At 40.6% G+C, this 16,026-nt stretch overlaps 1 protein-coding gene across 2 annotated transcripts in view; it reads right to left on the bottom strand.

The window, feature by feature from the left end:
- The window catches only part of GRK3 (G protein-coupled receptor kinase 3), a 116,920-nt gene that overhangs the window by 82,075 nt on the left and 18,819 nt on the right, over positions 1-16,026 (bottom strand). For both annotated transcript variants that reach the window (XM_031442939.2, XM_031442940.2), the window contains exon 2: positions 10,604-10,680. In XM_031442939.2, the coding sequence (XP_031298799.2) occupies positions 10,604-10,680 (77 nt within the window). The remainder of the gene's footprint in view (positions 1-10,603; positions 10,681-16,026) is intronic.

A 16,026-nucleotide genomic window follows, 5' to 3' on the forward strand; every position in this document is an offset into this window, starting at 1 on the left:
CACTGACAGCTGACTGGATAAAGAAAGTGTGTGTGTGTGTGTGTGTGTGTGTGTGTGTGTGTGTGCGCGCGCGCGCACGTGCGTTGGCATACTACTCAGCCATTAAAAAGGATAAAATAAAGTGATGGAAAGGGTCCATGTATGGACTGTGGTTGTTGGTACACCTGGGTGTACACTTTGGTCAAAACTCAAACTCTGTACTTAAAAATGGGTACATTTTATTGTGTGCATTTCCTGCCTCAATAGACTTATTTTCAAAAAGTAAGAACAACAGCATACAGCATATTTATCAGTCAACAAAGAAAACTGCAGTAATAACTGGATTCTGAACTGAATACCTCAGAAACGGAGGTATGTGGTATCAGGAGGAAGAAATCAGGCATGTTTGGAACATCATAAGCTAAAAAGTAACAAAGGAAGAAAAGGGCCCAAATAAATGCTCCCAGGAAGCTGTCCTATTTCAAGTTCTTTTCCCTCACCAATTCTGAACCTACTTGTTGGCTGGAGAGTAGAAACCACAAAACAAAATTAATTTCAATCTTCTTAAATAGTTAAAAAGTATATGGTAAGCAAACAGATTACTTTCAGCAAACTTTGAAGACAAGCAATGATTTTTTTTTTTTTTTAAGATCGAAGCAGTGAAAATTCCAATTAAGAAAAAAAATGTATTTGGGGCACAAACGCACTTTACAAGGTGAGAATATTTGCTTCTTTAAGAAGTGGTCCTAGTTTCTCTGGCCGCGTTCCAATGTTACATTCTCTGTAAAGGACCAGAAAAACTTCCTGCCCCAGCTTTGCTGGGATTTCTATTTAATTTTTATTTTATTTTATTTTATTTTAATGGAAGTATAGTTGATGTACAATGTTGTGTTAGTTTCTGGTGTACAGCATAGTGATTCAGTTATGCGCACACATATATATATTCTTTTTCTTTATAGTTTATTACAAGATACTGAATGTAGTTCCCTGTACTATAGAGTAGGTCCTTGTTGTTCATCTATTTTTTATATAGTAGTTTGTATCTGCTGACCCCAAACTCCTATTTTATGGGATTTCTCTTCTAACCCAAATTATAAGAATCTTCTCTGTTCCTCAGCGAGCAGAAAGAGATCAGAGTCAGAACAGAGCTTGGAATTCTCTAACAATATATACATACTAAGACCCCAGATTTGTTCATATTGCTAGAGCACATCATTTTTCTCCCCCTGAAATATGTGGACCTGGCAGGGAAGAGAGCTACAACGCCAAGTCAGCTGCGGATGTCGGCTGATTGGCCAGACTTACCTCGTGACTAAGGGAGCAGTTTCTCCACACTTCCCTTGGGTTCGAAAGTCTTGCCTCAGAAACATCCAGTGGCCCCTTCCAGGAATCTCGGGGACTCCCAGGCAGTAGTAAACCCGCTGCCCAGCTGTTCGATCCCGGCACGCCACAAGCCTCTGGGTTGCACACCCATCCTTCGGCAGGGTGGGCTGGCTGGCTGCCGGGGAATGGCCTCTGTGGCCTGATGCTGCCTTCATCTTTCCACTGCGACATTTCCAGGGGCCACTTAAAACACCGTCGATTCTGAATGTCTCATTCGGTGAAGCACACAAAGTAGACCTGCTACAGAAAGATCTTTGTGCACTGCCCCCAAATTCTGGATTTTAGTATCACGATACGTGAAACAGGAATTGTATAGTTGTTATATTATTAAAAAAAAAAAAAAGCCAACTCCACATGCACGCCAATTTCCACACTATTCCTGGTGACAGACAGAAAACAGCAGCTGTGAAGAAACAGTCCCATTCAGGCTCTGCTTTTTGGGGGGGGAGGGGTGTTGCATGAATTTGGTCACATGACTTAACCTGGCGTAGAAACACTCGTGCCGTGTTTAGTACCCAGGGAGCCATCACTGCCTTAAACCAATAGTCATTCTGAAGAGCGCAGGGAAAATTAAGTAGCAACCACTTCAAAGATCAGAGACAGAGTTGCCAGCCTGCAGGTCAGGGGTCCAGTGGTCATGTGCCAGCGTTCCTATAGTTCTGGTGATCAGCAGATGTTAAAGGATTGTGCTATTCCAGGAAAATCTCAGATCTGAGTTTTTCTGGGAAGCGATAATCACGGCTGGTCTTAGAACCTGAATGATGGGCTTGAAAAAACGGAGACCCAGCCCTAATAAACTGGCTTCAAACAAACAAACAAGATGACTGAATGTCTCACAGAACTGGCTGAAGCCTTTTTACTCTCTTTGAAGGAAAGCGGCCTCAGACGGCTCAGGTGGCCCCAGTTTGCAGAGCCGCACATGGCAGGGGAGGATGACATCTCCGGGCTCGGGGAGACTCCAGTACCAGGAGTTGATACCCAGGCTCCTAGGGGCCAACACAGACTAGGAGGCAGCGGAAGAGACTGCCTGCCAGTGGGGTGAACAGCCTTCCCCACCAATGCAGGGTCCTTCCTCTCGGGGCAGCGTTTGTAGTGGGAAACAGGTTGAAAACTGAGCAGAGTCTGGGCCTGTCACTTCTCTGGATTCCCTCACCACCAGCTGCCTGTGGCTACGGGGCCTCTTCCATTGAAAATCCAATTAGCTGTGCTTAGTCAAGTGTTTATCTCTGGTATTGGAAAGTCTAAATGGATCTTTAACTCTCTCCCTTGCTAAAAGTCTCCACAAAAGGCACAGATAATTGATGCAGAACTGAATGGGGCCCCAGGGTTTTCTTCTCTGTTGGGGCTCACTGCTGGGAGGAAGTTTTGCAGATAAGACAGGGTTAGAACCCAGACCTGTCAATCAGGGAGGGCATTTGTCTGGGGAAGGCCCCGTGCAGGGACAGAAACCAACACTTCCAGACAACGGTGGAAACAAAAGAGAAAAACAAAGATGGAAGCTGGTCGCCAGATTAAAATTTCCCTCTCTACAGGGTCTCAATTTGCTATAATGTAACTCTGGTCTTTGAGCCACAAATTGTACAGTTGTAAATACTCGCGGATTTTAGCCACCTACTATGTTTTGAAGCAAGAAGCACTTCAAACAATAATTTTATAATTATGAAATAGATTGGAAAGTTCGTTCTTTGAAATTGACCAGAAGAGTAATCCTAAAATGTCTTCTTCTGTGTTGCTTGCGTGTTGGGTTTTTTCTTTCTTTCTTTCCTTTTTAACTATTTTTGTGATCTTTTATAACTAACAAATTTTAAAAAATAGGTCCCTATGACATATCTATGTCCATCTTTTTTCTGCTAAAGACTGCTCAGAAAGTTTTTTTAAAAGGACCTTAAAAGGTTGCAATTGCTGTTTTTCCAATGTATTCTTTTTATAAGAAAATGTACACTTTTGTTTTCAAAGCCCATGGTAAGGCATATTTCTTATGCCTTATTCCCAAATGCCAAATATAATTTAAGCATTCTTTCTACCTAAATGTTCTTTGAAATCAAGCCAAATATGCTTGAGACCAACATTAATATCTGTTTAAGAAATCAAAGTGAAAAGTAAAAACTGAAAAGGCACCAGACTGGAAAGAAGTAAATTTGTTTTTATTCAGAGACAGGATCCTGCATGTAGAAAATCCTAAGGAATTCACACACACACACAAATCTACTAGAACTAATAAATTAGTTCAGCAAGATTGCAGGATATGAGGTCACTATACAAAAACCCATTCTATTCCCATGTACTAGCAGTGAACTACCAAAAATGAAATTAAAGAAACAATTCCATTCAGAATAGCATCAAAAACATTAGAACACTTGCGAATAAATTTAACAAGACATGTAAGACTGAAAACTACAAAGCACTGCTAAGAGAAATTAAAGATGACCTACACAAATGTAGAGACATTTCATTTTTACAGATTGAAGACTTATAATGGTTAAAATGGCAGTTCTCTGCAAATTGACCTATTGGTTCGACACAACCCCTATCAAAATCTGAGCAGAATTTTTTTTTGCAGAAATTAAAAAACTAACACTAAAATTCATATGGAATTGCAAAGGATCCAGAAGAGGCAAAAAAACATTTTGAAAAGAAAAGGATAATAGGATTTTTATTTCCTGATTTCAAAACTTAGTATAAAGCTACAGTAATCGAGACAGTATGATACTGGCATAAGGACAGACATACACATCAGTGGAACAAAACTGAGAGTCCAAAAAACAGGTCCTTACATTTATGGTCAATTAATTCTGAACAAAGGAGCCAAGACAATTCAATGGGGAAAGAAGACTTTTTTTACCCCCCAAACAAAAAAAAAACAACCTTTTTGCACAACTGGTTATCCACGTGCAAAAAAAAAAAGATGAATTTAGGCCCTCAATTCACAGCATGCATGACAATTAAAAAAAAAATCATACATGACAATTTAAAAAAAATCAACTAAAGACCTAAATGTAAGAGCTAAAATGATAAAACTTTCTAGAAGAAAAATAGAAGAAAAAAAAAACTGTGGAATTCAGTTTGGCAAAAAGTTCTTAGATATGACACCAAAGTATAATTCATTTAAAAAATTTTATAAATTGGACTTCATCAAAATTAAACCCTTCTCCACTTCAAAGTTCACCATCAAGAAAATGAAGAAAGAAGCCACTGACTGGGAGAAAATATTTGTAAATTATACATATGAAACATATGATAAATAATATAAAGACCATCAGTTTTTTAAGTGGACAGAAGATTTAAGTAGACATTTTTCCAAGGAAGCCATAAAGAACGGTTCATCACCACAAACATGTTAATATCATGACCTGCTGGGGAAACTCAAATCAAGACCACATTCAAGCACCACCATTCGTGCCCACCAGGATGGTGAGAATCAAAGAGCCAACAGCAAGTGTGGATGAGGCTACGGCACACCTAGAACTCTCATAAAATGATGGTGAGAATGTAAAATATAGTACCATTTAGAAAAAAATTAGTGATTTCTTAAAAAAGTTAAACATGAATCTAACCATACAGCCCAGCAGTTCCACTCCTGGTTACAGACCCAAGAGAAATGAAGACATACAGCCATGCGTGTAGTGAACATTCACAACTACATCATTTTTGTAATAGAAAAAAGGCAGGAATAATTCAAATGTCCATCAAATGGCGAAGGGATAAACAAAATGGGGTCTATCCACAGAATGGAACATCATTCAGCAACAAAAGGGAATGAAGGACTAGTATGCACAGCGGGGATGAACCTCCAAAACTTTGGGGGAAATGAAAGAAGCCAGATGCAAAAGGCTACGGTCTAGGAACGGCAAGATTCCATTCATATGAAATGTTCAGAACAGCAAGCTAACTATAGAGACAAAAGGCAGATAAGAGGCTGCCTGGGGCTGGGATGGGAATAGGAAGTGACTACAAACAGGCACGAGGGGTCACTGAGACACGGAAATGCTTTAATATTGGAGTGTGGTAACGGCTGCACAACTCTGTAGGTTTACTAATACTCATCAAATTATACACTTACAGTGGGTGAATTTTACGGCATATCTTACCATGTCTCAAAAAAGCTGTTTTTAAGAGTCAAAATTACCAAATTTTGTTTTGACCAGAAACCCCATTTTAGACACCAACATCATCCCACACGAATTCAAACAGATCAATATTCAAACTCTGGACTAAGCTCTGAAGTCAGTGTGAGAAAACAAAAGGTCTTCCGTGACAATAATGATGTGATGTAATATTACATTAACCATGATGTTCTTCGTACTTGAGAGTAACATTTGCATACTTTATGAATTAAGCATCTATTTTGGAGTCTCCTTATAATCAGAAACATCCTTCCCTAACAGGAGAGGGTATGCAGACAGAGAAGCTGAGTAGATTGTCGACAGACAGATGGAATTTACCACGTGCTATGCACCCCACTTTTGTATGATGAAATTATCATTTCAGTCTATCACAGAAGAAAATGGTAGCAAAATCATCTTAAACATAACTGATTTTCCTGTCTGGTAACCAGTATCCCTTTGAAACCAACCTTTCAACAAGCCAAATCAGGGACATCATGTCAATACCTAAGTGAGTGTTTTACTGACGGCAAATTAGGAATCAACTTAATTGATGTCCTAGAAGATGTAGAATTTCTATAGAATTTCTATGTAAGGATGAGGAGGATAAAGGCAGCTGTCACTTAACCTTTTTTATTCTGAAAACTGGAAATTAGAAACAAAGAACTAAATATTTATCCTGCTCTCTTAACTTTCTACTGCTGTGTAACAAAAATCCACCAACTCAGTGCCTTAAAAACAGCACTAATAAATACCTCCCAGTTCTGGAGGTCAGGCATCTTGGTAGGCTCTGCTGGGTTTTCGGTTCAGGGGGCTCGCAAAGCCAAAATCAAGGTGTTGGCAAGCTGGGTTCTTATCTAGCGGCACCAGGGAGGAAGCTGCTTCCAAACTCATTGAGGTTGTGGGCAGAATGCAGTTCTGATGGCTGCAGGACTGAGGTCCCTGTGTCCCTGCTGTCTGTCATGGAAGGGTCACCCTCAGCTCCCAGAGAGCATTCACAGTCCTTCTCAGGGGCCCCCTCCGTCTGCTAAGCTGGCAAGGGTATGTCCAATCTTCCCTGTGCTTCTGTCTCTCCGACTTCCTCTTCCGCTGCCGGCCCGAGGAAATTCTCCGCTTTCAAAGGGCTGGGGTGAGTAGAGGCCAGCCCACCCAGAACACCACCTCGGTTACATCTGCAGCATCTCTTGCAGCCGGGTCACCCCTGGGAGTAACACCTGGAGGCAAACGTCCTGGGCGTTGGGCTTAGAAATCTGCCAACCACACCTGACTGTCTTTAAAGGCAAATAAACAGCCCTAGCTGATGTGTTAAAAGAGGTGGGAGAAATGGCGCCATGAGAAAACTCACCATTTTGTAACTTCCTAATAAAGTAATTGATTTAGGCAAAGATCGTCAGTGAAAATGAAACAGATGGCAGATGACAGCTGAACGAGGAGCCGGCCGGCCGACCGCACCTGAGCCCACTTTAGGGAACTGCAGAGCAACCCCTTCCTCTCCCGCGCCTCCCGCTACGAAGTCCGAACCTAACGCTGATCAAGCTGTCGGCGCAGCAAGCTCCCCGTTTACAGGAAATTTAGGAAGCAGAGGCGCAATTTAAGTGACATCATCAAGAAGCAAAAAGAAAAATCCAGAATGTGGAGCACTCTACCATACAACCAGTTTCTTCAGTGCATCAGTTTCCTGGGGGGTGGGGGCGAGGGGTGGGGAATGGGGCGAGGGGTGGGGAATGCGGTGAGGTGCCTGTTCTAGATTAAAGGTTTGTTACTAACAATTTCAATACAGATCCTGATTGCAGAAAACCAAGAGTTAAAGGACATTTTAACTTAATCAGAAAAATCTGAGTATAGACTCAGATTTAAAGAATCATCATTAAATATTAAGCTAAGACTCACCACTCATTGGTTAGGATAACCAACCCCTAGCTAACACCAGCCGGAAAACGGGAATGCCGCAGAGCAAAAAGAGGGACCAGACAGACAAGCCCCAGACACGTTAAATATAGAGAGCTCTGTCCCAACATAATGACAGATCTGTGCCGGCGCGTTTACCTTGTCCCCACCCCCAGCCCGTCACTGTTCTCTCCTGTGACCTTCCAAGTTTAACCTTGGCACCCCACCCCACCCTCCCGACCGGCTCACCGGCTCCAAGCTTAGGAGTCAGGAGGAAGGAAAGGAGTTATTTACCTATCTCAACCAAGTTTCGTTTTTTTAACGGCTTAATTGAGATCAAAGTCACAGACCATCAGTGCCCAGTGAAGCTGCTCTCAGGGAAGGATCTGTGAGGCTGGAGTTAATGCCATTAGAGGCAGAGATCAAAGGCTCCTGGGTTGGCTTCAGGTGAGGGTTTAATCACAACAATGATGGAAAAGAGGCGTTTGGGGCTTGCGTGTTGGGGTGGGGGGCGGGCGGCAGACAGGCAAGGGGTTGACAGAAGGGAGAGCAAGGAGCAGAAACCACAAAGAGAGAGAGTCCTCAATGCATTTCAGACACTGGAAGCAAGGCAGGCTGGTCACAACCCCCCGGACGTCTTAATAACCACTTAAGAGAACCACCTGCTCAAATGACACGTTAAAAGATACCTTCCTCTCACAGTGGCGTTATTCATAAGAGCCAAAAAGTGGAAACAATCAGCAGATGAACAGATAAACAAAGCATGGCATATCCACACAGTGGAGTATTATCAAGTACAAAAAGGAACATGGTCCTGATACACACACTACAACGTGGACAGACCCCGAAAACAGTGGGCTGTGCGAAGCCAGACGCAAACGGCCACGTATTATATGAGTCCGTTGATGTGGAGTGTCCAACGCAGGCAACTCCAAGGAGGAAGAAATTAGATCCGTGCTATTTGGGGGCTGGGGGGCAGGGGGAGAGTGGCGAGGGTCTGCGGGCGGGTATGGAGTTGCTTTCTGGGCTGTTGAAACGTTCTACTGTGGGATGGTGGGGATGGTCGCACAACTCTGTGGAAACCCACTGAACTGTATACAGGAAATGGGTGAATGTTATGCTATATAAAATATACCTCGACATAGCTGTAAAACATTCTTGAAAGTTTAAGTAGGGTGGGGTATTGCTCAGTGGCAGAGCCTGTGCTCAGCATGCACAAGGTCCTGGGTTCCACCCCCAGTACCCCCAGTAAATAAACAAACTAACTAACTAACTGACCTAATTACCTGCCCCTCCAAAAAGAAAAAAAAAAGTTTTTGTTTAAGTAACAAAGAATTCCTTTTTTCCCTTTCCTCCCAAAGACACAGAGTTTCTCAATCTTGTTATCACGACAGTTTTGTTTTCTGGGTTTTTTGTTTTTTTTTTTTAGGATAAAAACAGCAGCACAGGGGAGCATTTACATAGATGGCAGTTAACCAAACACCATGAAAGCAACGAGAAGCAATAAAGGATGAGATGGAAACCAAATCTGCTCCCCCACCAAATCATGATGATCAGGATGAAATGTCTCCATCTGGAGAGGGGCCATCAGCCCCACGCGCCGTCCGCAGAGAGGGCCTGATTCTCCACGGCACCCATCCACCTTCTGACCTCTGTATTTTGTGGGTTATCACAGAAGCCATATCTACAGAAGACTGCCTTCATAGATGGCTAATTTCTGACAAAAAGTCATTCACAAAAATCTAGGGACTTTCCGCACCGATTTCTGCTTTACTTGAACAAAAGAAGTCACCATAACTCTTTCTAAAAATTAAAAAAAAAAAAATCTATCTGGCTTTTATTGGGTGACCCTCTACAGTATATTTTACAGTCATGGTTTCCTTTCCAAGAGTCTTTGAAGAACTATCAGAAAAGGAGAATGTCAGATCAGAACAAGTCACTTCACCGACCTGAGTCTACACCTCCTTACCTGTAAATGGAAGGGGGACCTGGAATTATCTCGGAGAATATTCAGTCTCGAGTGGGTCAGTCAGTCTGTGTCTATGAATCACGGACCGAGAAATAAATGCAGACGTAGAGTTCTGGGAAACTTTGGTAGGACCTTAACTCCTTGCAGTTTTAATTTCCTCTAGGATTAAATTAATTTACAAACTGAGACATAGTTCCTCTATAAACTTCGTGTGAATAGTTATGGGAGGCAAACAAGACGCAAAGAGAGAAAAAGAGCTTCCTAGTTTTATATCAGCTACGCTGTTTCCATGTAAAAACCCCAGCGTTATCTGCTTATGACATCACTAAGGGCAAATTCACATTGTAGCCAGCTAGCAGATCGAAAGATGGGTCCTATCTTTGAGAATAAAGCGCTGTTTAGGAAATTGCTAATGGCATGAAATGATTTGGGGGAATGGGAGGAAAAATGCAGACGACAGTTCTCATCTAACCCGGCCAACAGTCAACTCTAAACAAACTGCAGCCTTTCAGAAGGCAGGTGAGAAAATACTACTTCATCCCTTTGTGGGCCTTGAAATTCCCACTAAGGCAATTCCCGTCCTGTCCCAGTTTCTCTGGGGCGCTAACCGTTGGTAACCATGGAACACTCCTGCACAACCACACATCTGCACAGGCCAAGACTAGCACCAGCCAGAGAGCATCAGCCAGTGAGCGATGGGTCCTTGAGCTCTGTGTACATGACAGGGAGTCCTGGGGACCTGCTAAGTAGAGATTCCAAATGGAACCAAGAGAGTGAGAGTGACTGATGTGGAACTGACAACCATGAGTGCCGTAAGAAACCCGTAATCCCATGAAAGCTCATCAGCCCTCCACTTTGGAAGGAGACAGCCAACCACGAGAGTGGGGTGGTGCTTGTGAAGACACACGCCAACGCCCTGTGATCACGGAAAGTTCGAGAACAGTCAGAGAAGCTGCGGACCTCAGATTCAGGTCTGAACAGAGAGGGTTTCTTTCTGGTAACCAATGCCCAGTCCTTTGATTTGGGGAGCCCCCCCCCACCTCCCAAACTGCCTTAAAACCTAGAGTCAAATGAGTCTGTTTCCCAATAGCTTACTGACAAGAGATATTACCGGGAATATAAGTAACCAATTAGCATCTTACGAATTACACGCAATCTCCTTCATTCCCAGCTGGAGCTATAAAGCCTGTAAAAGCACGAGGGGCTGCATTTATACACTTCTGCAGGGACACCCGATACCACTACTGGAATTACAGTTTGCCAAACAAACAAGCAGACTTACCAATTTTCTGATTAAAAATCTTATCGAAGGTGATTTCATGTCTCTCCTCCAGATACTTCTGCATCACACTCCGGATACTAGAAGAGAAGGGTAACACGGGTTTAACAATGACAGCCTGCGTCACACGCAACCACCCCTAGAACGGCAAGTACGCAGATGTCTTTGTGCAAGGAAACTTGCTTGACGAGAGACCCCTGGTACTGACCTCCGTGACTGCATGACCAGCTGACTAAATTTCAAGCTGGAAACGTCACAGCTGCAGCTAGGACCCTCTCCTGTGACGTGGGGCCAAACTTACACATACAAAAAATAACTTGAGGACTTTGGGAAAGCTCTCACTCAACACCACCACTTTCCAAAAATATTAAAAGTGTGTACACACACGTGACAAACTCTGCTAATCGATTAATGAGTTTCCTTCTAAAGCAAAAGCAAATGTTCCCCAGATGTATGATTAATATTAAAAAAAACACATTTCTATATCAGTGATAAACCATGAGAAAGATTAATTAGAAGGAAGATTTTGCTTATGATAGAAATAAGAAACACCAAATGCCTTAAAATAAATCTTGCAAAATATGTGCAGGGAGGAACGTTACAGGGAGGTTGCAAAATTGTACTGAGAGACGTTGAAGATGATCTTAATGTAAAGATACACTACAGTTAGGAACAGGCAGATTTAATATTGCAAAAACTCAAAGTCTACCCCCGATTCATGAATAAAATCAATTAAGATCCCAAACAATATTTCAACAGGATTTTTCCTAGAACACAGAAACAGACAAGCTGTTTATAAAATGTATGCAAAACAATGCAGGCTTGAGAACAGCCAAGACATTTCTGAAGGGAAAAAATGACAACAGGGCTTATTATGAAGCTAAGATAATTAAGACAGGATAAACAAACTGATCAATAAAATGGAACGGAACGCCCATAAACTGACCCACACATACATGGAACTTTGACACGGAATAAAGTGGCAAGGCATAAAAATGGGGAAAGGAGGAATCATTCAATAAGTGAACCCCAAAAGCAATTATCCGAATAGACAAAGTAGGAATTAAATCTCTGTCATCCACTGATGGGCAGCAATTTGGCATTATCCCCCCCCTTTTTTTTTTTACTTTTTGAAACAAACTAATTGGTATAGGTTTAACTGATATGTAATTAAGTACATATTTAAGTGTACCATTAAATGAGCTTTAAACATATAATACTCACCCAATCAAGACATCAAATATTTCCCTCACCCCCAAAAGGTGCTCCTTGGCAATCAATCTCCCCATATTCTAGGATCCAGGCAACTACTGATCTCCTTTCTGTTAATACGGACGACTTGCTGCAGTTTTAGAATTTTGTGTAAATAAAATCATACAATATGGTGTATATTGTGTCTGGCTTCTTTCACTCGGCATAAACAAGCTTCCACCATATTGTTGCGTGCGTAAGTATTTAGCTCCTTCTTATTGCCAAGTGGTGTGTCATTGTATGAATATTCTACCATTTGTTTATCTGTTCATCTGTTGATAGACATTTGGGTTGTTTCCAGTTTGGGGCTATTATAAATAAAGCTGCTTTAAACATTTGTGTATAAATCATTTCATGGGCATGTGTTTTTATTTTTCACGGGTAAATATCTACAAGTGAGACTGGCAGTCATATGGTAAGTTGTATTTAACATTATGAGAAACCGCTGAACCATATTCCAAGCTGGTCCTAGGATTTTACATTCCCACCAACAACGTATGACTGTTAGAGTTGCTCCACATCCCCTGCCAATACTTCGGTTGTCAGTCTTTTTAGTTTTAGCCACTCTGTTGGGTGTAGAGTAGCATTTGATTTTAATTTGTATTTTAATTTGCATTTCTCTAATGGATGGTGATGGAGAACATCTTTGGACATGATTATTGGGATATATACATCTCTTCTTTCGTGAGGAGTGTAGTGAAATCTTTTGCCTATCTTTTAGTTGAGTTGTTAGTCTTATTACTCAGTTGTAAAATTTCTTTACACAGCTGGGGAACAATCCGATGACAAATTGATGCAAGGATAATATTTTCTCCAGGTCTGCACCTTGCCTTTTCACTTCCTTCACGAAGTCCTTCTAAGAGCGCAAGTGTTTCGTGGATGAGTTCCAATGTGTTGGTTATTTCTTTGGCCGACAGTCTGCTAAGAAATCTCTCACATTTCAAGGTCCTGAAGATTTTAACCTGTATTCTCCTTTAGAAATTTTAAAGTTTAGATTTTATGTTGAGGTCTGAGCTCCATTTCAGGTAAATTTTTGTGTATGACACAAGGTAAGAATCAGGGTTCTTTTTTGCCTTATAACATCTAATTGTTATGGTATCAGTTGTTGAAAGAACTATCCTTTCTCCATTGAGTTATCCTGGCATCTTTGTTGATTTAACACTAAATATGTATAGTGAAAAAGAATATGAAAACGAATGTATGTGTGCATATTTATGACTAAAACATTATGCTGTACACCAGAAATAATTGACACATTGTAAACTGACTATACTTCAATTAAAAAAAAAACCCACTAAATATATATAAGTCTATCTTTGGACTATACTGTTACACTGATCTATATATCTAACTATCCTTATAAAAATACTGTATTACCTTGATTGCTTTAGGTTTAGTATGTCTTGAAATCAGGTCATCTAAGTCTTCCAAACTTTGTTTTACTGCATTTGGTTTTGTTGTTTGTTTTTCTGGCTATCCTAGGTTCACTGCCTGTAAGTTTTTTTAAATCAACATGGAAGTTTCTTCCCAGAAAAAGCCTGCTGACACTTTGACGGGGATTTGGTTGAACCAACTTGGGGGACATTAACCTGTTAATAATATTAAGTGTACAATGCATAAATATGACATAGTTCTCCATTTATCTGAGTCTTCTTTAATTTCTCTTATTACTATTTTATAGCTTTCAGTGTACAAGTCTTGTTCTTTTCTTATAATAGCTTCTCTGGTTTTGGTATCAGGATAATGTGGTTCATAAAGTAAGATGGGAATCATTCCTTTTTATTCAATTTAATTCAAAAGAGTTGGTGTAAGACAGTATTAATTCTTCCTTAAATGTTTGCTAGAACTCATCAGTGAAGCCATCTTAGCCTCAAATTTTCTTTGTGGGAAGGTTTTTAATTACAAATTCCATTTCTTTCACAGATACAGGGCTAGTCCTATTTTCTGTTTCTCCTTGTATTGGCATTTTGTATTGATAACTTCTATCTTTTAAGGAATTTGTCTATTTCATCTAAGTTGTCAGATTACTGAAAGTTGATTGTATTTCCTCACTGTTTTTTCAATGTAAGAGTGAGTGATAATTCTTCACTCTTTGTTGTTAAACTGTGCTTTTTTCCTCGATCAGTCTAGCTAGAGGTTTATCAATTGTATTGATTATTACTTTTTGTTTCATTTTCTTCTACTATTTATACTTTTTATATTTCATTGGTTTCCACTCTTTGTTACTTAAATGCTTATAATTACCATGAGATTAATTTGCCCCTTTTCTAACTTCTAAAAAAGCCAGATGAATGAATTTAAATGTTTCTAATATAACCATTTAATGTTATAAAACTTCCTCTAGGCCTTGACTTAGCTGTATCTCACAGACATTAAGTCTGTTTTCATTTTCATTCAACTCAACTTATTATCTAATTTCTCTTAATATTTCTTCCTTGAACTGGGTGGACCCATTTCTAGATATTTGAAGATTTCCAGGTATCTTTCTGTTATTGAATTTTGGTTTAATTCTGCTCTTCAAAAGCCACTGGAGAGAATTAAAAGACAAGCCACAGACTGAGAGAAAATGCTGGCAAGTCATATATTTGATTAAGGAATTGTATCCAGCATATATAAAGGTCTTTCAAAGCTCAAGAATAACAAAACAAACAACCCAGTAAAAAACAATGGGCAAATGATGTGAACCGACGTATCACCCAAGAAGACATGTGGATGGCAAATAAGCATGTGAAGAGATGCCCCACGTTAGTCACTGGGAAAAGGCAAATTAAAATCACAACAAGATATTACTACATACCTACTAGAGTAGCTAAAATTAGAAAAGACTGACCATACCACCCACTGGCAAGGATGTGGAATGACTAGAATTCCCATACGCTGCTAGCGGGAATATAAAAGGAAACACTTTGGAAAACAACGGGGCAGTTTCATAATAAGTTAAACATAAACCACAATATAATCCATCAATTCCACTCCTAGAGAAATAAGAGCATCCGCTCGTACAGAGGCTCGTACATGAAAGTTCTCAGCAGCTTTATTTGTGATGATCAAACACTGGAAACAACCCAAATGTCCACAGTGGGTGAATGAATGGTCAGGTATGACTGGATATCCATATAATGAAATAATATTCAGCAATAAAAAGGAAATAATTTATTGCTACAACATGGCTGGATCTCAAAATAATTATTCTGAGTAAAAGGAAACAGATTCATTAAAAAAAAAAAACTACATATAGTTTGATTACAAAGAAGCAGGAACAAATTTTAGAGATGATATATACATAGAAAATTAAAAAATAGCTACATTTGGTCTTTGTCCCACTTCTTGGCACAGAGCTCCTAAAAGCCGTGGGATTTCCTGACTGATAGGAATGTCTTATCCATAAGGAGCCCTTTTCATCCATACCTGAGTTTATGCTAATGAGGTGACTTGGAAGGTCCTTAGATAACTTCAGGATAGGGCTGGATGCTAGAGGAGCCAACCACGTGATAAGAGGGTTGGAACTTCCAGCCCCACCACCTGACTTCCAGGAGGCTAGAGATGGAGCTCAATCACCAATAGCCAATGTTGTAACCAATTGTGCCTGTGTAATGAAACTTCAATAAAAACTCTAGAACTAGGAGGTCTGGAGAGCTTCCAGGTTGGTGAAACCACTGATGTGCTGGGAGGGTGGTACTTCTGGATGGAGTACGGAAGCCCTGTACTTCAGCTCTTCCCATAGGACCTTGCCCTGTGCAACAACCACTGTGTAGTTCCTGAGTTGTACCCTTTATAATTAAACTAATCATAGGCATAGGGATTTCTTGAGTTCTGTGAGTTGTTCTAGTGAAATAGCAAACCTAAGAAGGTCATGGTTGGGGGAAGGTACAGCTCAAGTGGTAGAGCACATGTCTAGCATGCACAAGGTCCTGGGTTCAATCCCCAGTACCTCCTCTAAAAAGTAAATTAAAAATTAATCAATAAACCTAATTACCACCCTCCAAAAAAGAAGGTCATAGGAACGTCCAAATTTGTTGTCAGTCAGGTAGAAATGCAGATAGACTTAGGACACAATTTGCAGCTAGCATCTGAAGTGGGGGCAGTCTTGTGGGACAGAGCCCTTAATCTGGGGGTCTGCCCCCACTCTGGGTAGTTAGTGTCAGAAATGAATTGAATTGTAGGGCACCCAGTTG

Source organism: Camelus dromedarius, chromosome 31 (genome assembly GCF_036321535.1).
Source record: "Camelus dromedarius isolate mCamDro1 chromosome 31, mCamDro1.pat, whole genome shotgun sequence".
Classification (NCBI taxonomy): domain Eukaryota; kingdom Metazoa; phylum Chordata; class Mammalia; order Artiodactyla; family Camelidae; genus Camelus; species Camelus dromedarius.